The sequence below is a fragment of the Emys orbicularis genome, chromosome 5 (assembly GCF_028017835.1).
Source record: "Emys orbicularis isolate rEmyOrb1 chromosome 5, rEmyOrb1.hap1, whole genome shotgun sequence".
Lineage (NCBI taxonomy): Eukaryota > Metazoa > Chordata > Testudines > Emydidae > Emys > Emys orbicularis.
In genome coordinates this window covers 32,929,508-32,951,039 of record NC_088687.1, presented here as the reverse complement: position 1 = coordinate 32,951,039, position 21,532 = coordinate 32,929,508, and the positions used below count along the sequence as shown (strand labels likewise).

The following is a 21,532-nucleotide window of genomic DNA, read 5'->3' as shown; positions in this document are numbered from 1 at the left end:
CGAGGTCTGATATTCTTTAAGAAGTTAAAACTGTTCAAATTAGGTTTCATTATGAAGCAAGGTGGGAAAAATAGATTACAGTATGAGACTTTCAAACTGTAAGATCTGAAAGGTCTTTGCAAACTATGTGCTTCTATCTTAGTAAAGACTAGAATCAAGTGCAATAAATAAGAATCTGAAGGGCAGCCAAGTCAGGCAGGATGTGGTAACTATTCAATAATGCACAGCAACACTACAATGGTTTAGAACATACATATTCTTATTTTCTACTCAGTAACCTGCTCTTTGTGAGCTACAATATAAAACGTGATGGTCTGTGGTGTAATATCAGTAAACACAGTAATAAGGACACTGTCCAGTATTCAACCTGAATCTGATCTGGTGTGATAATGGCTGTTAGATAGTAGGGTGATAGGCATACTATACATGTTTATGGTAGCTAATTTTGTAGTCTAAACAGTTTTCATCTATTTTATGATAAGTTAAATGCAAATGTTGATTTGGGCATGAATACCCCAAGCATTTAGTGCTGACTTCTAGAGTCCTCATCTCTGCATGTCATTTTATCCCAAAGTAGAAAAGAAGATGGCTGTCAGTAAATGAGTACCTGAGAGGTAATTTGTGTTTGTCACCATCCATTTATTTAACTAGAAGCACCTGGTAACTATTTTGTCTTATAAATTCCATGATTTTTCTTAAGATTGTTTTTCTTTCCTGTTGGAGAGTGTTTGCCTGGTTGTCTACAAAAATGTATCTCTGTTGTATTGAGCTCAAAAGGTTTAACAGGGTATCAGAGGCAATATGCAAGTATTTGTCTCCATTTAATCCTGCCTCTTCTACCTTGTCTGCATGTGTAAATAGAATTGCAGTGAAGTTTTTCCATGTGGGACCCAGAAGTTCCTGTAATGAAAAACAAATTTCAAATAGTTATTTCTTGTCCCATCTCCCTCCTCATACACCAGAATAGATTGTGTATTGACAGACCAATAAGCGTTCTCTTTCTGGCAGAAAGCCAGGTCATACAGTTTGAAGTGCAAGAAAATGGCTATGATTCCTTGACCTTCAAAGGTGTTAATACCATTTATAATTAAGATAGGTGGTCAACAGACTTCTTTTTGGTCACTATAAAGCAGATTGTATTAAGCTCTCATATGGAGTTTGCATCCCACTCCATCCAAAAGAACAAAATAACTTCATCTCTTGGTCCCACAAAGGTTTCTGAAATACAGGAACAGTGATCTTTTCCTACTAAGATATGAAAGTTAATTATGTAAGACATTCATACTGTGTTTGTGAAAACATAATCTGATGCCAAGCAATACTAAAAATACAGTTGAGAACTGTTAATATGGCATGATGGACTCAGATATCTGTAAATAGAACGTTCCTATTTTTTTTTTTTTTTTTAATGTATAGTCATGGATGAGGGGAGAAAAAACAAGTTTCCCTGGTAGGGCTGCTAACTGATGCTATGTTCCCTCTTTAAATGAAGCTCAGTTGGGTCTGTTTTTATGAAAGCCTTTAAAGCTTGTTGCCTATAAAATTAATTTCAAGATTCCTTTTTTGTTGGTTTGCATTTCATTGTTTTAAAGTAAAGTGTATTTACAGTGCACATTTTGTTTGAAAGTACACTCAAGAATCAGACTCAGTGTGACGCCTTTATTTTCTTATCTGTTCAGCGTGTCAGTATAATTCTTTGTATGCTTCTGCTGCATCATTGCTCTTTCATCAAAGAAAAGAAAATGTCCCTCTCCCCCCCCTGCACCTGTTAGCAACCTTTTTTACTGTATGCATGGTAACATGGGTGACACTACAAGGAAAACACTATTCAGTTTTAATCTTCCAGGAGTTACTAGTAAATAAAGGACAATTTGAAAAAAATCTCTTGACAATATTCTTTCAAACAAGTAAGCAGAATGGGTGATGTAAGAGCAAATTTATGCTTGTAGCATACATTATTCATTTGGATTTTTATTTCAAAAGCATCTGATACTAAAACGCAATTTAAGCAAAAGTGTCTGTAACTGGGGATGTGCAAGGCTGTATCTTGCATCAACATCTTTTTGCCATTGCAGAGTCCTGTTGATCTCCGGGGTGCTCTGTACAAACTCTGGGGGCTATGCTTGCAGATAAGAAAAAAATATGATGTATAGCCAAAATTGAGAGAACATAAGGAATTCTAGTCCACCATTATTTTTCCATAGAACCCAGGCATCAATTTCTGCTGTAAGAGCTTAAATCTAAAAGATTTAAGGCCCAATGCTTTACAGAATCCAGTCTTTAATTTCTTATATTTTGAGAACTCTAATTATTTAGTATTTTAAAAATAAATAGTCTGTGATCATGAAACAGGTAAGACTAATACAGTTTTTATTCTTAAAAATCCAAATCTGAATGTTCCAATAGGCTTTTATAAAGTAACTGAATAGCTTAGGTTAACTTAGAAATTAGAGATAGAAAACACTTTCACATCATGCAGTATTGCTCCTTGAAGATATGTTTGAGAACCCAGCCTGTTCTTGAAGTGGGATTGGTATGTACATCTTCAGAGAAGAACTATCACTCTGGATCTTGGTATTAGTGCCTTAAAGGAACTCAGTGTTATACACAGTTGATATAGAAGAATTTCTTCACCCACCATGGAAATGCAGCTACTTCTCAAGGTGATGTGATATTCGTGGGTGGTTTAACTTCACACAGCAACAATGTACAATATATTGGCACAAAGTGAAGAATATATTCAATAGGGAGTATTTAGGTATGTGCAGAACATGAATTATACCAGCCAAATTGTATTAAGTGTTCTAATATTGTTAGGTTGATTAGTCGATTTAGTTTCAAAAAATCAGTGAGGTCTGAATTCTTAATACATAGTGTCGTTAGAAATATAAAGGTCTTTCTTGTATACATCTTTCCTATCTACCCCATGTTTCTTAAATATGTACCTTTTATGTATGATTAACAGTGTCAAGCACCATCTACAGCTAGAGACCACATCACCATTTATGATAGTCAAATTAGTTCTGTTCTTCGGGGACAAAGTCCCGCAAAGCCCAGAACAAGACACAGAAGAGTTGATTATAAGTAATGTTTGGTCATGGGAATCTGCCTGTGGAAAGAGCATTAGAATCAGAAGATTAGGGTTGGAAGAGACCTCAGGAGGTCATCTAGTCCAACCCCCTGCTCAAAGCAGAACCAACCCCAACTAAATCATCCCAGCCAGAGGTTTCTAAGGTCCAGCTTGACAAAGCCCTAAAGATGGAGATTCCACCACCTCCCTAGGTAACCCATTCCAGTGCTTCACCACCCTCCTAGTGAAATAGTTTTTCCTAATATCCAACCTCGACCTCCCCCGCTACAACTTGAGATCATTGTTTCTTGTTCTGTCATCTGCCACCACTAAGAACAGCCGAGCTCCATCCTCTTTGGAACCACCCTTCACGTACTTGAAGGCTGCTATCAAATCTCCCCCGCTCTTCTCTTCTGCAGACTAAATAAGCCCAGTTCCCTCAGCCTCTCCTCGTAAGTTATATGCCACAGCCCACTAATAATTTTTGTTGCCCTTTGTTGGACTCCAATTTGTCCACATCCTTTCTATAACGGGAGGCCCAAAACTGGATGCAATACTCCAGTTGCCTCACCAGTGCCAAATAGAGGGGAATAATCACTTCCCTTGATCTGCTGGCAACACTCCTACTAATGCAGCCCAATATGCCATTAGCCTTCTTGGCAACAAGGGCACACTGCTGACTCATATCCAGCTTCTCATCCACTGTAATCCCCAGCTCCTTTTCTGCAGAACTGCTGCTTAGCCAGTTGGTCACCAGCCTATAGCAGTGCATGGGATTCTTCCATCCTAAGTGCAGGACTCTGCACTTGTCCTTGCTGAACCTCATCGGATTTCTTTTGGCCCAATCCTCCAATTTGTCTAGGTCACTCTGGACCCTATCCGTATCCTCCAGCGTATCTACCGCTCCCCCCATCTTAGTGTCATCCACGAACTTGCTGAGGGTGCAATCCATCCCATCATCCAGATTATTAATGAAGATGTTGAACAAAACTGCCCCCAGGTCCGACCCTGGGGCATGCTGCTTGATATCCACTGCCAACTAGACATCGAGCCGTTGATCACTACACGTTGTGCCCAATGATCTAGCCAGCTTTCTATCCACCTTATAGTCCATTCATCCAATCCATACTTTTTTTTAACTTGCTGGCATGAATAGTGTGGGAAACTGTATCAAAAGCTTTGCTAAAGTTAAGATGCATCATGTCCACCGCTTTCCCCATATCCACAGAGCCAGTTATTTCATCATATCTCTTCAGCATTCAGGAGCATTGAAGCTAATCCAGAGTCTGATACCTTTTAGAGCATATTGCAGAAACTTTCTCTCTGATAAAAGCTTTTCCACCACAGCCATAATACCATTTACAACAGTTGCCACTCCCATCTTGCAAAGTAAAACCTGTTGCAAACAGTTTCCTATATCCTGAGAAAGGAAAAGAGCAAAAGACTTCATGAAATCTCCTAGGGATCATGCAATGCCAATCTAATTTTCCTGGGAGGTGCTTACAGCCTGGGTAGGGAGGGAAATGGAGGGGCAGTACAAAATCTTAGGTCAGAATGAAATACTTGATTGTGTCAGCCACGCTCCCTCGTTTTAGAGCGGATTCCTTTTCAGTGCAGTTGGACTATTCACTTTATGAATTTTGATATTTTATGTATGCAGAAAACAGGTAACATGAAATATGAATGTAAAATTAATGAATTTCAAATACTGTATTTTTAAAGTAAATTTACACCTCAGACCATACCTTCTTATTAACCCTTCCCATTGTCTTATGTACTCATTGAGCATCTGGATAAACAAGATGGATGTCTGAAAAGTATAATGAATGACAGCTCTTGGTGCTGATGAGCAATTGCTCCAATGCACCTAGAAATGTTCAGCAAGAGCCTATGATCATAGGCAAACCAACACCAATTTACAGGCAACAGCTTTGAAGGCAGCTGTCAGATGTAATTTGAATATAGACTCTGTATATTCATCAGTTGCCCAGAAAGGACAATCTACAGAGCAGTCTCTGCAATACCCAGGTCTGAACCTAAATTGCAACCTATAAACCTTAACTCCCAGTTATTTCTTCTAAGCCATGTAGTAAGGTAAGATAATGAACATAACTGAAACCAGTTAGGGGTGGGAGACTGCAGGAAAAATATCAGAAGTGGGAGGAGCTGAGAAAAACAATAGACCAGACCCTCTATTCCAGTGGTTCTCAACCTGTGCTCCCTGGACTATGTCTAAGGGGTTTGGGAAAGGCTTAAACTGAAAAGTGACTGAACAGAATTCAACTATGTATATAGACAGTAGATTTGAAAAGGGTCCACGCCTCCATTTGAAATTATTTAGGGGTCTGTAAATTAAATGTTGGAAGCCCCTGTTCTATTCTACATCTTGAACCAGAACTTATAAATGTTAACCTGGATTTGGTTACCTTTCTACAGGCAACTTGGACTGAGCTATAGTTTTTGATGTAGGTGACTGGGCAGCTGTTGGGTAACTACTATCAACGTAGCTTCAAGCCATTCCAATTATAATCTAAATCAGCGGTCCCAAACTGTAGGGCATACCCCCCGCGGGGAGGGCACTACCCAGCCCGCTCTGCCGCACTCCCGGCCTCGGCCTCAGTCCTTGGCCGCAGCTCAGTTCCCGGCCCCAGACCCGCCCCCAGCTGTAGCCGCAGCCTTGGCCCCCTTACCCTGTCTGTGCCCTCCCAGCAGGGCTCCCAGCTCGGCAGAGGGAGGGGCTGTGAAAGGTTTGGGGACCGCTGATCTAAATGATGAGATACTGTGGTGAGGGGCACACAGACAGAGAAAGGCATGTATAACAGTGCAAGATCGAGTACCCTGGTCTCTTAGGTAATTGCATATAAGATCATGAGCTTAATTGGAATCAATTAACCAGTAACAGTGGGGATTGTTGCCAGCTGGGGGCAATGGTGGTGCTAATGAGGTAATTAGCTCAACAAGGGGAAGATATCAAGTTGGTAGGACCAGGCAGTAAGGAGAGGGAGCTTAGAGAAGGAGTTTGATGTAAATAAAGCTGGATTGAAAGCTTCTGCTAGATAGCTGAGTTCTCTTCCCCAGTGCTTGGAATCTAAAGATTAAAGGTATGAGGCAGACTGTATATTGTGAATAAGAGACTGTGCAAATGGGCTAGGTAGTAGGGTACATTGGGTAGTTGCAGGAGCATGCTGTGGTAGAGAGCAAAGTTTTTTGCCTTTCAAATTAAATTTTTTAAATCATGTTTTAAAATAAAAATGTCATAGGTACAACACTAATGTGCAGTTCTGTCAATTATATTAATTGCTCTGTGCTAACTATTAACTGGATAATTATTAGCACCTAAGGAAAATGCTTTACTGTCCTCTCTTTCTTAGAATAAGCAAATATACACCTGCTATTGACTAAAGGACTGGGGAGAGGGACAGAAATCAACTTTCTTCTGCTATGGGGGGGGACAAGGGAGTGTAAGGGTTTTTTTTATATATAGTCTTGTGAACATATATGAACATCACTAATGTGACTAAAGCAGTAGGCTTTTATATTTCAATAACTGCAGCTGTGTGTGTGACTATGTGCCACTCCTACTTCAGTAGTAATCAATCATATGGCCTTTACTCTGGTAAGAGGAAATATAATACCTAAATAAAAGAAATGTGTAGATCCATAGGTAGTGGCTGAAGCTTCCTATTGGGGAGGCTAGCCCTCTTTCACACACAACTCCCTCTCAGACCCTCACCCGGAGCCCTCACCCCTGCCATACCCCAGCCCAGTGAAAGTGAGTGAAGGTGGGAGAGAGAGAGTGACTGGGGGGGGGAGCTGAAGTGAGGGGGGGGGCTTAGAAGTGGTCATGCGTGGCCTTGGGTAAGGGTATTCAGTTTTGTGCAAGTAGAAAGTTGGCAACCCTAAGCAAGAGCTCCTCCAACCCTGGGGCTGTGGCAGGGGGAGACTTTTGAGGGAGCCCCAAATCTCCCATGTGTCCCCTTCTCTCTCTCTTCTTCCCCCCCCCTCCCCCAGCGTGAGGGGAAGCTTAGTTTCCCCTGCCCTCCATTACGTGCTGCCTATGTGTAGGTCCAACTACTGAATCGTGACCTCCTTTATATTCTGCTGTACTTGTACTCGGGCTGTTCATCTTCCTGTTGATCGTGATGGGTCAGTTTTGCTGTTTCTTACATGTAAAATATAAATTGTGAGGAAAATCTCCCAAATTAGTTACTTAATGCATTTTTGCATAGAATTTATAGCATGCTGAACATGTTTGTGCTATGAGATGGAGGGAAATATACTTGTGCTTTGCATTTTCAAAGCACTTTAAAATATTAACTCCTGAATCCTCACTGCACCTGGGGCAATGTGTGGATAAGCATCATTCCAGTTTTACAAAGGGTGGGGTGGGGGAGAGAATTACAGAGGTTAAGAATGTAAGAACAGGGTCAGACCAATGATCCATTTAGCCACAGGCACCGAATTTCAAAAGTGCCGGGGGGTGCGACTCCTGGCTCTGAATCAGGCCCTGCCCCCACTCCACCCCTTCCCCCAAGGCCCCACCCCTGCCCTATCTCTTCCTGCCTCTGCTCCACACCCCACCCCACCTCTTCCCATCCAGTTCTGCCCCCTCCCCTGTGCATGCCGCATCCTCGTTCCTTCCCCCTCCCTCGCAGCCTCCTGTATGCTGTGAAACAGCTTTTCATGGTGGGTGGGAGGTATGGGGAGGGAGGAGATGGTGCTGATCCAGGGGGCTCACTGGCGCACTGGGGGGAGGGGGAGGTTTTGATGGGGGGGGGGAATGCTCAGCACCCACCATTTTATTTCCTCCCCCCCCCGTGTGTGTGCTCCAGCCCTGGAGCACCCACGGAGTCAGTGCCTATGCATTTAGCCCACTATCCTATCTTCCGACAGTGGCTGGTGCCAGATGTTTGAGAGAGAATAAACAGAACAGGGCTATTATCGAGTGATCCATCCCCTGTCATCTAGTCCCAGCTTTTGGCAGTTGGAAGTTTAGGGACACCCAAAGCATTGGGTTGCATACCTGACCATCTTGACTAGTAGCCATTGATGGACCTGTCCTCCATTAGGTTATATAATTCTTTTCTGAACCAATTGATACTTCTAGCCTTCACAACATCCACTGGCAATGAGTTCTACAGGTTGACTGTGCATTGTGTGAACAAGTACTTCCTTCTGCTTGTTTTAAAGCAGCTGCCTATTAATTTTGTTAGTTAAGTGGTTTGCTCAGGGTCAGGCAAGTGAGCATTGAAGTCAATACTAGAATTTGGGGATTTCTGGCCCCGAGTCCTGTGCTCAATTCACAAGACCACACCAATAAATGAAAATCCAAAAAGGTGTAAATATATTCTAGGTGGCTTATCGATATGCTACCCCTAATATGGAGAGGATTACTGTGACTTATCAAGAATTGTTGCTGATTGCTAAAAGGTTTTCATAGTCCCAGTGTCCTTTTAGGACAGTTAATTAAAGTATAAACACTATTGTTCAGAATATACATACTTTTCCAAGATCCAGCTAGCTGCCCTGCCCTGGTTGGTTGATGATATCATAACATCTGGGCTTTTAGAAATAAATAGGCAACCATTATGTCAACTGTGAACCATAATTATAACAGAAACATGAAACAAAAGTAGTAGGTTTCCATTCAAATGGGGGTGGGGGAGAGACAGGATCATCTCCCATTTGCTTATTTCCTAACATCTTTCATCTCTTTTCCAACAGAGAAAGTTGGCCAATAACATATGGAAAGGCTAAGACAAAGAATTCTGATTATTTTCTCCTTTTCCTTGCCTGTGGGCCTTCTCCCAAAAGCACCTGGTAGTGGGAGCTTGATTTTTCTCTACTAGGTCAGAGTAACATTATGTAGCTCTTTAGAAAGTTCATCCCTATAGTGTTCAGTATAGACACTATGAAAAGGATAATCAACATTCCCCCTGCTGGCTGACTTTTTCAAAGAAGCTCATTCATATGAGAAGTATTTGAGAAATTTCCAATGGAAAAGTTCAAGGGAAAGGAATTTCTTCTCTCTCCACAACCTCCCCCACCCCCAGTACGTCCCCCAAAACACCACCAAAACTACTTGCCCCCTAGAAAAACATAATTTTCAGTTGTCTGTGAGGAACAGAAAAGAATTTAGCTTTTAGCGGGGTTTTGCGCCGCCCCCCCCCCCCCCCACAAGTTAGTCCTGCCTGAGCAGGAATTAGAGAGTCACCATATATTTGCTTTGACTACAGTAACAGTTTTCTATTGTGAAACCATTGTGGTCTATTTTAAATTAAATTAAATTAGATTTAGATTAAAGCATGGAATTGAGAACCAAGTGTTTTGAATTCTTGCCCCAAGTCTGCCAAGGTCGTCTTGTGTGATATATTTTTTTTTTTTTTTTTGAGGCAGTCATTTTGTGCCTTGTTGCTCTCATTTTTTAAAATGAGAGCATTTTGAAGTGTGAAGCCCACTGTGTTGGTGTGTGGGACAGTCAACCCCAGCCCCAAATCAGCAATCGTGCTGTGAAAACCTGCTCCTGTGGCTCTGATTGGCGGAGTCGATGAGTATGCAGGAGAAACTAGTTGAATAGAGAGAATGCAGGAAATCCTGCCCTGTTGCAAGCCCTCCTGGCAAGAAGCAGCAGCACCAGCAGCAGCCAGCACAGTGACAGATGTGTGCTGCACTGTGCATCTGGTAGTGTGGGGCAGCCTGAGATCCAGCAACTGCTAGAGGAACCAGGATTCTGAGTCAGAACTCTGGGTTGGGGCACCATAAATTCTCAGTTTACTAGTGTTAGTTTAGTATTAGTAGTTAGGTCATAAGTTTCCTTTTGGGGGTCCCCCACCAACGTTCACCCCAGCACCAGGGTATGCCCTGGTCCCCAGGGTTCAAACTCTGAGAGGACTGTGGAAAATTTATTTCTAATAGCAACCCGCACTCTTCCTGTCTGTGGTGTTTCGGGGAGAGCCACCAGAAGGAGAGGTACAGAATTTGCAAATTTGCCCTAGGACCTTAAAAGACCGGGAGCAAAGGCTCAAGATCCTTCTCATGGAGGCAGCACTCCAGCCACAATCCGACCCAGGGTCGGCAGAATCCACACCCAGCACCTCCTCATCAGTGCGCAGTGCTTCGGCATAGACGAAAGGACCCCAAGGAGTCACTGCACCACCACAGCTCCACCCATACATAATCTTCTCTGAGGCACTGGTCTCGGTCCCTGATGCCCCAGAAAAAGAAAAGGCCAGCGAGAGGTTGCTCTCCCCCTTCCAAGCCCAAGGAGCCTGCGTCAGGGAGACCCAAACTGGGCTATGTGACCTCGGCCCCTCTGCTTCCCAGGGTCTCATTAACTCCTACCTCCTCGGGGGTCCAGTCAAGTCTGAACCCTCACCACACTCTGGACTGACATGGCAGAGAGCTCTAGCTCCCCTCTACACCAGAGGCGTTCGAGGCAGCTCAGGACCTTGTGCACCTCATGGCGCCGTCCTCCCCACAGAGGCAAGACAAGTCACCCGTGACTGCTCAGCCCCCGATTCCGTCAAAGGGCAAGCCAGCTATGATGGCATGCCAATCTTCATCTCCAGCGCACCTTTCCCCGGCACAGTCCACCCATGTGGGGGAGCCGCACTGGTCCCTCCCAGTTCCCGGCACCGCTCGCTGGCACCACGGAACACCACTCCTTCTCAGAGACCTCGGAGTCGGAATCCTACCTCTCCAATAGTACCAGGAACAGAAGGTCCAAGTCCCGGCGTGACTGCAAGCCCTATCTGGTGCCATGGCCACCGCAGTGGCAACTCCCGACTCTGGCCCTTCTGGACACCCTGGGCATATCATCAGGGACAGAACCAGGGGTCAAGGTCCAGATCCATGTCCTTCATCTCTCCGCAGGCACCACTGGCACCACCAGCAGCAGTGCCACTGACAGCCTTCCCTTCACCTGCGGCACTGGCATCGGCGACCTCAGCACCAACAATCTTGGTTATGGTGGTCCCGGCACTGCAGGCTGCTGATGTGGCGGCGCAGCAATACCAGGTGCCATGTGACCCCCTGGGTGCTGAGGGGAGTGAGCAGGGCCCGTTGCCAGGGCTTTCCTCCTTATTCTCCCCAGATCAGACCATGGCAGGGACATCGATAGCCCCGGCCCTGGAGGACAACAGGGTCCTACAACAGCTGCTGCGACGGGTGGCCCAGAACTTGGGGATCCAGGCAGAGGAGGTGGTAGAGGATGCTGACCCTATGGTTGACATCCTTGCTGCTCCATACACACTTTCACCTTGCACTATGCAATCACCCCGCAGGCCAGAGATGATGCGGCCTTTGGAAGAGCATTGCTCTTCCAATCAGTGGATGACTCAGACCCTGCCTCCTGAACTTGGGGTTGTGAGTCACCTGATTTGGAGTTGACATGAACAAGCACTCGAAGAAGAAAAAACGGTTACTCCCCTTCTTGTAACTGTTCTTTGAGATGGGTATTGGAATGGACATGAACACCACACCCTCCTACCCCTCTGTCAGAGTAGCTGGCAAGAAGGAACTGAGAGGGTGGTGGGTCGGCAGGGCACTATATTGAGCGCCATGAAGGTGTGACTCCAGGGGGCGCCCAGGCCAACCCGATGGATGCTGCTAGGGGAAAAGTTTTCCAGCTGCCATGCATGTACCTGTTCGTGTCTGTTCCAAACAACACATCTCGAAGAACAACAGTTATGAGAAGGTGAGTGACCATTGTTTTTGTTGTTGCTAAGTGTCAGAGCAATTTTTGGGTGAATTCCAGCTACCCGCTAAGGCTGTGGGAGGAGTCTCCACCCCAGCACAAGGAGAGGGAGATTGAAACACTCATTTATTATAGTGAATCCCCACCACAAGAAAGTTGCTAAAGAAATGTAAAGTATATTACTCCCTGCTTAGCTTTGAACACTATTGGTATTATAAGAGAGGTAGATGATCTGAGCTATTCTTAAAGGTACCTGTGTGGCCATGGGCAATTCACTTAAGGAAACCACAGATGGAGATTATCTGGTAAATGGGAATAACCTCTACCTCACAGGGGAGTTTTGACAAACTTTTTTTATTTGTAAAGTGCTTTGAGATGATCCAATGACAACTGCTATAAAAAAGCAGAATAGTAGTACAGTAGAACCTCAGTTATGAACACCTCGGGAATGGAGATTGTTCATAACTCTGAACATGGTTGTTTGTTGAAACATTTACAACTGAACATTGACTTAATACAGCTTTGAAACTTTACTATGCAGAAGGAAAATGCTGCTTTTAAACATCTTAATTTAAACCAAAAACCAAGTTTCCTTACCTTGTCAGATTTTTTTATAACTTTCCCTTTATTTTTAATAGTTTATGCTTAACATGGTACTGTATTGCTTTTTTGTTGCTGCTGCTTGATTGCATACTTCTGGTTCCAAATGAGGTATGTGATTGACCAGTCAGTTTGTAACTCTGGTGTTCGTAACTCTGAGGTTCTACTGTCTTACTATAATAGCAGTGGCTTTGATCAAATGTTCCTCTTGTTTTAGCTACAAATTATTATATAAACTTCTAAATACTTAACATTCACCAAGTACAATTCTTGGAAAATGCATGTGTGTTTTAGGGGGCAGAGTTAAGGTTCTGGTGGAAAGGTGTTGGTGGTGGTTTTTTGTTGTTGTTGTTGTTGTTGTTTTTTTAATGTTCCTCTGGGTTTTGTGCAATTCAAAACCCCTTAATTCACTCTGTGTTTAACGTAGTTCATTTTAGCTTCTATCTGCAAATGATTAAAGTAGTATTTCTTCTCAACAGGTCTGGGTCCTTGATGATAAACCTCAAAAGGCAATACATGTAAATCCTATTATGGGGGCAGGAGGGGGGGGAAACATTCTTAATGGGTAAACCAAACTCACAGGCCCCTTTCTGCTCTCCTATAATTGATAACCGTGAATAATACTTGGCCACCTGTTCTGTGTTTAACTTTCTTCCATCAAATTTAACATGAAAAGTTTGTCTGCAGCACAGAAATGCCACTGAGTTTTAGCTAGAACACGCTTGGACTGTGGGAAGGAGAGGTGGGTGTGTAAACTGCACCTACCTGTCTCCTTTCTACTTCAGCTGATATCGTTTGAGGGTTCCTACTTCTGAAAATAGAGTTGCCGGTATGTACAGGATTTTTTACCTGGACTAGCTGAATCGTGTGACTTTCTTCCTCACAAAGAGGCAAGTCAGCTCTCAGGACCAAGAGTGCTAGGTGAAGGCCCTCATCTCCAAAGTGTTGAGCCAGAGCTGCCCTCATCGCTTGCTGCACCTCTTCTTTGCTCAGGCTGCTGTGAGGATACCCTGGTGTGTCCATCACATGAACCCGCAGGGCTAGCTCATGGCCATTTCGGCGTGTGAAGCCTGAGATGCGGCAGCTGCATCCGAGACTGCAGCATGTGGTCACGGAGCTTGGGGATAGATGGCTGTCAAAGTCAAAGCTGCCCAGAAGGCTATTCCCAGCAGCACTTTTGCCACTTTGGGTCCTTCCAACCAAGAGAAGATTGATGGTCATCTCGTCGGTGTCAGACATTGTATCTGCCTTTGTCCACACACCTGTTTCAGCAAATCCAGAACAAATATTAACAGCTGTTTTAGTTGGGTGATACCTAAGCAACTTTCAGAAATAACCACTAAACCATAAAAACTGCACCTTGCAGCACTTTGACCTGCTCTGCCAGAAGCACTTTGGCACTTGACTCTGCACACTGCCCATCAGAGAAGTATCTGTGGCTGACCCCAAGGAGCATTCCTCTGTATCCACTGTCCACCCTTGCTATCCACAAATAGGGAACCCCAATTTGAGGTGCCATAGCAATTGTCCCACATCAGCAGATCTCCCATATCCAGAGATTTCAGAATCAGAAAGAACCAGGAGGGAGTTGAGAGAAACTAAGGAGGATAACTGACCAATGTAGGGGAAACAATCCAGCTAAGGAGAGAACAATGGGGGAGGGGGTGGGAGAGCCCCTACAGATGAGAAGGTGACAGGGAGAGAACAGAGGGGAGAGGAGTAGGTTCTGTAGCTCCCAAATGACTGTGTTTTGTGAGTTAAGCCTACATCTAGCCCTAGAAATCTGATGGCATGACGGAAGCAGCTCAAACCCCACAAAACATGGGGAACAGCTTGGGGAGCCTGTCCTCCACCACATGGGTAGCTCAGATGCTGTTCCAGCAGCCACCCTCTAAGGTGAAGACAAAGCCCAGAAATTGGTCTCCCCTCTGTCAAACAGCTGTTTAGAGTTACACACTTGAGCAGTACCACAGGTCAATGTTGTCCCAAAGCTGTCAATAGAGGGGGATTCAGAAGTTCCTGTTCCAGAACAAACACTCCAGAACAGGTGCCCTCTACCCCTTTCCAAGGTGATGCTGGCATAGCAACATCTGCCAACATTCCAGACTCTTCAGGTTGTAACTCCAGAAATTTGTCTAATCCAGTTTAGTGAGGCAAAGTAGGTAAGGTAATATCTTTTATTGGACCAACTTCTGTTGGTGAGAGAGACAAGCTTTTGGGGTGTGTGGTTTTGTGGTTCCCCCCCCCCCCCTTTGCTGGTGTCGGTATGTTCCAGAGAGTTTTTAATGTACAGGTGATGATGGTTGAAGTTTTTCATGTTAACAGGCTACTTCATCTTGAATGGTCCCTTGAAATATGTATTAACTACAGTAACTTCTCAGTTAACCTTTGTAATTATGTTCCTGAAAAACACTATTTTAAGTGAAACCATGTTAAGCAAAATCAATTTCCCCATAAGAATTAATGTAAATAGGGGAGGTTAGGTTCCAGGGAATTTTTTTTTTCACTAGACAAAAGACATCATATACATATGCAGTATAAGTTTTAAACAATTTAATACTGTACTCACAAATGATGATTGTGAAGCTTGATTGAGGCAGGGGCATAGCGGGGTTGGGGCATGGAGACTTGACTCGCTCTGCCTGCCCGGCGCTCCTGCCTGGGAGCGGGGTCGAGGGCTTGCCCACTCCCCCGCTGGAACGCTGGGCAGGCAGAGTGGGGTAAGCCCCTGACGGAATGCCGGGCGGGCAGAGCGGGGTGAGCCAAACAACCTTATAACAGAACATTGCGTGACTTTAAACAAGTATGTTCTAATAGATCAGCAACCTAATAACGAAACAACGTTAACCGGTAAAAAGCAACAGAGGGTCCTGTGGCACCTTTAAGACTAACAGAAGTATTGGAGCATAAGCTTTCGTGGGTGAATGCCCACTTCATCAGATGCAATGTTAACCGGGACGACTTTAAGTGAGGAGTTACTGTACTTATGGTAAACAATGTGTTCCACCTGTGACACTCTGAGCATGTCTACACAGCAAAGAGAAACCCATGGCTGGCACAGGCCAGTTGTCTTGGGCTGTGGGCTGTTTCATTGCTGTGTAGGCTTCTGGGCTCTAGGAGCCCGGAAGTCTACACAGCTATATAATAGCGCCACAGACTGAGCACTGTGAGCCAGAGGATATCTAGTTTCTGTGTAGACTTACCCTCTGAGTACATTTCCCAGATCTGAGGAAGAGCTCTGTGTAAGCTCGAAAGCTTGTCTCTCTCCAACAGAAGTTTCCAGTAAAAGATATTAACTCACCCACCTTGCCTCTCTAATATCCTCGTACCACCACTGCTACAACCACCCTGGATGATACATTTTAGATTTGTATAGCACCAATCACTGTAGGACCTAGGGAAGGGAAAGGTGATGATTGATGGTGATAGAGAGGACCGGCAACTAATTGTTTTCAATGTATACATACACAAATATAACAACTAAAAAGAGAGCTCCTCTTTATAGTGCCTATTAATTTAAAATAATGTAGTACCTTAAGAGCCTTTACTACCTGGATCCAGACCATTGATTGTCTCAAAAGGACTTTACATAAATTTTATAGTTTAAAAATAATTAGGATTTCAGAGACATGTCAAAAAAGACAATGCCCATATTTGGGAATAAAGGGTTGGTCTAGGTAAGCAGTGACACTAGACACTTCACAAACATTGTTTAAAGGACTGTGATATTTAGTGTGCATATTCCTAGAATTCATATTCAGTGAATAATTTTAGAATGGCCATCACCCAACATTGCACATTTAACAGATACAACAGAGCCTAAATAAAATAACGTCTTTAACTAGCCCTCATGGTACAGGAGACACTAGATCTTACGTGTAGCAATAGTGCTTAACAAACTCATGAATCCATCCTCTGACTATTGAAGTACAGAAATTGAACTTTCTAAGACATATTAATGAAGGGGGGGAAATAGCTGTTTAATCATTATGGAAAAACCTAGGAAAACAGGCACTTTATTAACTTCACTGAAAATGAACTGAGAAAATTGAGAGAGTTGATTGAATTAATAATCTCCCCTTACCCACTTCAGATTCATTAAACCTGTTTAGGAAGGTGTTTATTTTTAAACACTTTCCAACTGCTGTCCCTATTACCTGGGACTGTTTGTCACCGTGAGCTGGATTTTCGGAAGTGCCAAGCATCCCCACCACCAACTGAAGTCAAAGGAGCTGCACATGCTCGGAACCTTTGAAAATCAGGCACAGGGATGCAGATCAGCATAGGAAAATCACAGCAAGATGGCTGCATACGCTTCTCTACAGTATTAAGTATTGCTTTTTATCACTGATTTTTGCTGTTTTTTTTCCCCGTTCCTAAATTCATAACTTGTTTCAGTGTGTCACTTACCTCACTTTCCCTTAAGTCTTCCTCAACCGAGACTTCATTCAGACTCTGCTGGTTTTCAGTGTGAACTTTGAAACTGACAACGGCAGTCTACCACACAGAGACTGATACGCACTGATACTCTAGTTAATCTATTACTGAGAAATCCTCATTTATACCTGATAAGTCTGTCCAATAATCAGCATCGCCCATTAACTTCCTTTTAGTTGCCTGCAGTTTTGAGTTCTGGTTTCCCTAGGGACCACTTGAAAATGGCTTCCATAACTATACCTTCATTTGTACCAACTGTTTGAACCAGAACTCTTTTTTGGGAAGTAGTGAGGAGGGTTTTAGTGATAATTTCACCTCCCCATATTTTTAAACCATGCATAATAAAATACCAGAGATACGTGGGTGTACAAAGCAAACATTTTCTTTTTTTTATGATGACCTTATTAAAATTCCATTTTGCAGTACCTACCAGTATTTCACAGCATGATTTAAAATAAATGACCTGAAACCCATTCAATCCATAAAAATGCACTGAGATTAAGGCCCAGATCCTCTAAGATATTTAGCCATCTGACTCACTAAAATCAATTGGAGTTAAGTGCCTAAAATACATTTGAGGATCTGAACTTAAAACCCTCCATTTAGACAGAGTAGTCATAGTATGGGACCAAGCTTCCCCATCCTGCCAATATGCTCCATCCTTGCTATGGAGGGACCATCGCTAGGAGTGAAAGAATGGTTCAATCTCCACTAAGTTCATGAGACTATAGCATTGTGAAAACCAAACCCTAGCCTTAATTTGGCCTCAACCCTAGCCTAACTATAACAGCCCAGGTCTGAATTGCACCCTCAGACCACTTCTGTACCTAATATCAGTTTTGTGTATTGGCTGTAGCTCATGCAGTATACTTTTAGTAGTATTGGCCAATTGAGCCAATATCGTGGTAACAGTGGGGTCAGAGCTCTTCTGGTGACCCATCCAGTTAGTACCCTGCCTAAAACTGAGACATTCAGCTGACTCATTGTGGCAGCCTGCAGCTTGTTTCCTCCAGGATGGGTATAATGGACATAGGCGAAGGCTATGGTTGATGTGACTGGTTTTGAGTTGCTAAGGCTATGTCTTGACTACAAAATTAAGTCAATGTAAGTTACATTGATGATCCTCTGCCGCTGTAATTAAACTGTTTGTGCCCATCGGCACAACTACATGGGGGTAGGCTCAGCATCCCATGATGCAGTTTTGTCCCATCATTCTATGGGCTTGGAGACCCAGCCTACACCTTGCTCCCGTGGCTCATGAAGCCTTAAATTGGAAACCTTGACAGCAGCAAGGGGTGCTTCAACAGCTGAGCAGGTGCAGACTGACCCTTGAATGTGCCTTTGGCAGATTAAAGGTATCAGTGCTCCCTTTTTGGCAAGCTAGACCTCAGTGAGGAAAATATTCCCATGGTGATAGCAGCCTGCTGTGCTCTGCATAACATGTGTGAAAGTAAGGGAGGAAAGCTTCTGCAGGGGTGGAGCCTTGAGGTGGATTGCCTGGTGGCTGCTTTTGAGCAGCCAGATACAGGGCTGTTAGCGGGGCTGAATGGGGGGGCTATTCCAATGAGGGAGTGTTTTGAAAGAGCATTTTGACAATGAGCCCCAGTAATGTCTTTCTATAATGCATTGAGACAGGCATTGTTTTCTTGCACTGTAGTATGGCCCCGGTAATTGCTGTGTATGCATAAAGTGTAGTCGGCAAATGCTCTGATTGCCACTGTGTAAGAATTTCAGCAGCAACCATTGGGGATTGAAGAGCGGTAAAGATTCATTCTTTCCATAAATGGTTTTTTTTGACAGCTATACAAACCTTTCTATTACCTACAAGGGACATGACAATGAAGAGCACTTCTTAATGAGGTTCTCACAGCTGGGTGTATGTCCAACTGTCATTGTGGAACGTGTCCTAGAGGTGGAGTGCATGGGATACTGTAGTATACAAGGAATGTGTGTGGGGATTTGGGGAGGGCCTGGAAGGCAGTTCAGAATGGGCTGCAAGGGGAGGTGAGCATCAATGTGTTCCACCTGCAGCGCAGTCAGGGACTTCATGTTTGTTTGCTCCTCGACCAGCTGTATCATCAACTCCTGCCTGTTTCCTCTCTTGGCTATCCATTTTCCGTTTTTCATTGATAGCCTCTCTCCAAGGTCTGCTCACTATCGGCAGCATCAAATGATTGCAGCACCTCCCTGAACAGGTTGTCCTGACTCCTCTGATTCATCTCCTTATCAGGCTTGGCCAGTGTGCAGGAGCAGACTCAGAAGCTGAAGAAACAATAGACTGAGGCACTATTGGGAAACTTTCCCTTGGCAGGCACACAGCATGCCAAGAGCCCTAACCATGGTGAATTGGGCACAAGGGGGAGGGGGTAAGATGGCACAAAGGGCGGGGGAGTGTCAGAGCGGGATCATTACGAGTGCCTTGGGACACTATTCTGAATACTGGCACAGTTTTCCACAGGCAGGGGTGATAGAAGCTGATACCCTCAGGAGCGAGAACCACAGCTCCTGCATGCGTGTGGCTGCAGACGGGGTCCGTATACTGCTCGCCTGTGTGCTGCTTTAGTGCCTGCAGATATAATTGCTGATTGGCACAGCAAAGTTCCCTTCCACGGGGGAAGGAACAAGGCAGCCCTCCCAAGGAAACTTCAGCAGAGGATTGCAGAGTACCTCCATGAACATTTCCTAGAGATCTTTATGAAGGATTCCTGCGACATCTTGGTGTGCATCAAAAAACTTTTCCGCAGGGCCCCCTCTGTTTAGCAACACAGAGGAATGAGAAGCAGATGCATTCAGTGCTACTATTGGTTATTTCTATCCCTCTTCTACCCTGCGGGGGGGGGGGGGGAAGCTCTACTTCATTTCTCCCTGCATTATCGAAGCACAACAAGTACTTACCGGAGTGCCCCTCTCCTGCATCCAGCATGCCATAGCTGGAGTGCTGGAACTGGCTAGACCCCTCCAGAGTTAAAAACAGGTCCTGGCTTGCCACGCCGCTGGACTGTCCTATTGCCTGTCTTCCATTCTCCTCCAACTCCACTTTCTTGTCCATCCCTTCATCCTTAGGGTTCACTCCATGGCTGCTGCCTGCAGCCCCCGTTCCCTGAAGTATCCACAGGGCTCTTGGTGGTGGAGTTGGCCTCTGATATGCCTGCCTCAGCTCCTAGATCTTGGCATAGCACTGCTGTCTCCCTCTTGTACCCCTTGAGCGCCATGCCTTGAGCAATCTGCCTGTGGGTATCAAAGTTCCTACCGCTGGAGCAGAACTGCGACTGCTCAGCCTTCTCTCCCTGCAGATCCAACAACTCCGGTGTACTCCAGGAAGGAGCGTATTTGCTGCAGGGCGCTGCCATGGTCAGCTGGGAAGATGCTATGTGAGCTGTCCATGCTGAGCAAACAGGAAGAGGAATTTCAAAAATTCCCAGGGCTTTAAAAGGAGAGGGGTATGTGCCTGTGTACCTGGCTGCAGAGCAGTGGAGTTCAAAATGGTGACCAGAGCAGTCATGCTGAGCATTGTGGGACACCTCTTGGAGGCCAATTAAGGTGACATAAGCAATGCAGTGTCTACACTGACACTGCGTCGCATATAACTGCATCTCATCCAGGTAGTTTTATTATATTGGCATAGCAGGAGAGTTAAATCGGCAGGAGGAGTGTTGCTGTGTGTACACCTCCACTGTTTTGTCAACAAAACTATGCAGTGTGGACGAGGCCTAATAAAGTTAAGCTACAAGAAGAGGCTGAGTTTGCATGCTAATTCAGGGTCTGGGCACCCTGTCAAAGACAGAGTAGGATCTCAATCCATTTGTGGTCATCTTGCTGGCAATACTAAACAGCAATGTTGAAGTAAAAAAAACACTGCTAAATTAATCTAAAATGTAACTCTACTTCTTGCCACAAAAAAGGCATTTCTTTACAGTATGTATCCTAATGCCCACTGAACTGGGAGCCATCTGAAAGATCTTATGACTGCATGGGTAGAGAGATTTAAGAAGTCATCTTCCTGTGGGTATATGACCGGGAAAACATGAAATCGATTTATATGACAAACACTCAGAATCCTTGAACTATGTGGAAAGAACAGGAGTACTTGTGGCACCTTAGAGAATAACTAATTTATTAGAGCATAAGCTTTCGTGGGCTACAGCCCACTTCTTCGGATGCATATAGAATGGAACATATATTGAGGAGATATATATATACACACATACAGAGAGCATGAACAGGTGGGAGTTGTCTTACCAACTCTGAGAGGCCAATTAAGTAAGTGGGGAAAAAAAACTTTTGAAGTGATAATCAAGATAGCCCAGTACAGACAGTTTGATAAGAAGTGTGAGAATACTTACAAGGGGAGTAAGAGAGAATCTTCCCCAAGGTGGCAGTATCAGCCTGTTTCACAGGTACTGTGAAAGTAAGCAGGGCTTCCATTTCTCCAAAGATCCTTCAAATAAAATATCAGATGTAAGGGTGCAAAAATGTACTAAAATGCAGGATAATTATTACCGGAATCTTCAAAGGGCTGCTGAAATAAAAGAAACCTACAAGTAAATCTCTCACCTTCCCAAGAAATAATTCTTTTTTTTTTTTTTTTTTTTACATAATTTTAAAGAAAATATACACTCTATTAAGCTTTGAAAAGCAAACCTCTATTTTATTTTAAAGGCAATAGTTACTGACTCTCACTGCTTTTGTAAGTTTCTTTAGAAATCCTTATACGCTCCCATTCCATGCTA

The 21,532-nt window shown here is 44.1% G+C and overlaps 1 protein-coding gene across 1 annotated transcript; it reads right to left on the bottom strand.

The window, feature by feature from the left end:
• Window positions 1-523: 523 nt before the first annotated feature.
• GIMD1 (GIMAP family P-loop NTPase domain containing 1) lies at window positions 524-13,604 on the bottom strand. Its single transcript, XM_065405840.1, has 2 exons — window positions 13,215-13,604; window positions 524-900 (listed from the first exon to the last, which is right to left on the bottom strand). Exons 1-2 carry the CDS (start codon window positions 13,602-13,604, stop codon window positions 640-642), a joined length of 651 nt encoding a protein of 216 aa, XP_065261912.1. The 3' UTR covers window positions 524-639.
• Between the last annotated feature and the right edge of the window lie 7,928 nt (window positions 13,605-21,532).

Bases quoted from the DNA above. Each gene is read 5' to 3' on its own strand.
- GIMD1 (XM_065405840.1), bottom strand. From the start codon at position 13,604: ATGTCTGACACCGACGAGATGACCATCAATCTTCTCTTGGTTGGAAGG. The intron at 901-13,214 runs GTAAAAAATCCT...TTTTCATTACAG, and splicing joins ACACGATTCAGCTAGTCCAG to GAACTTCTGGGTCCCACATG.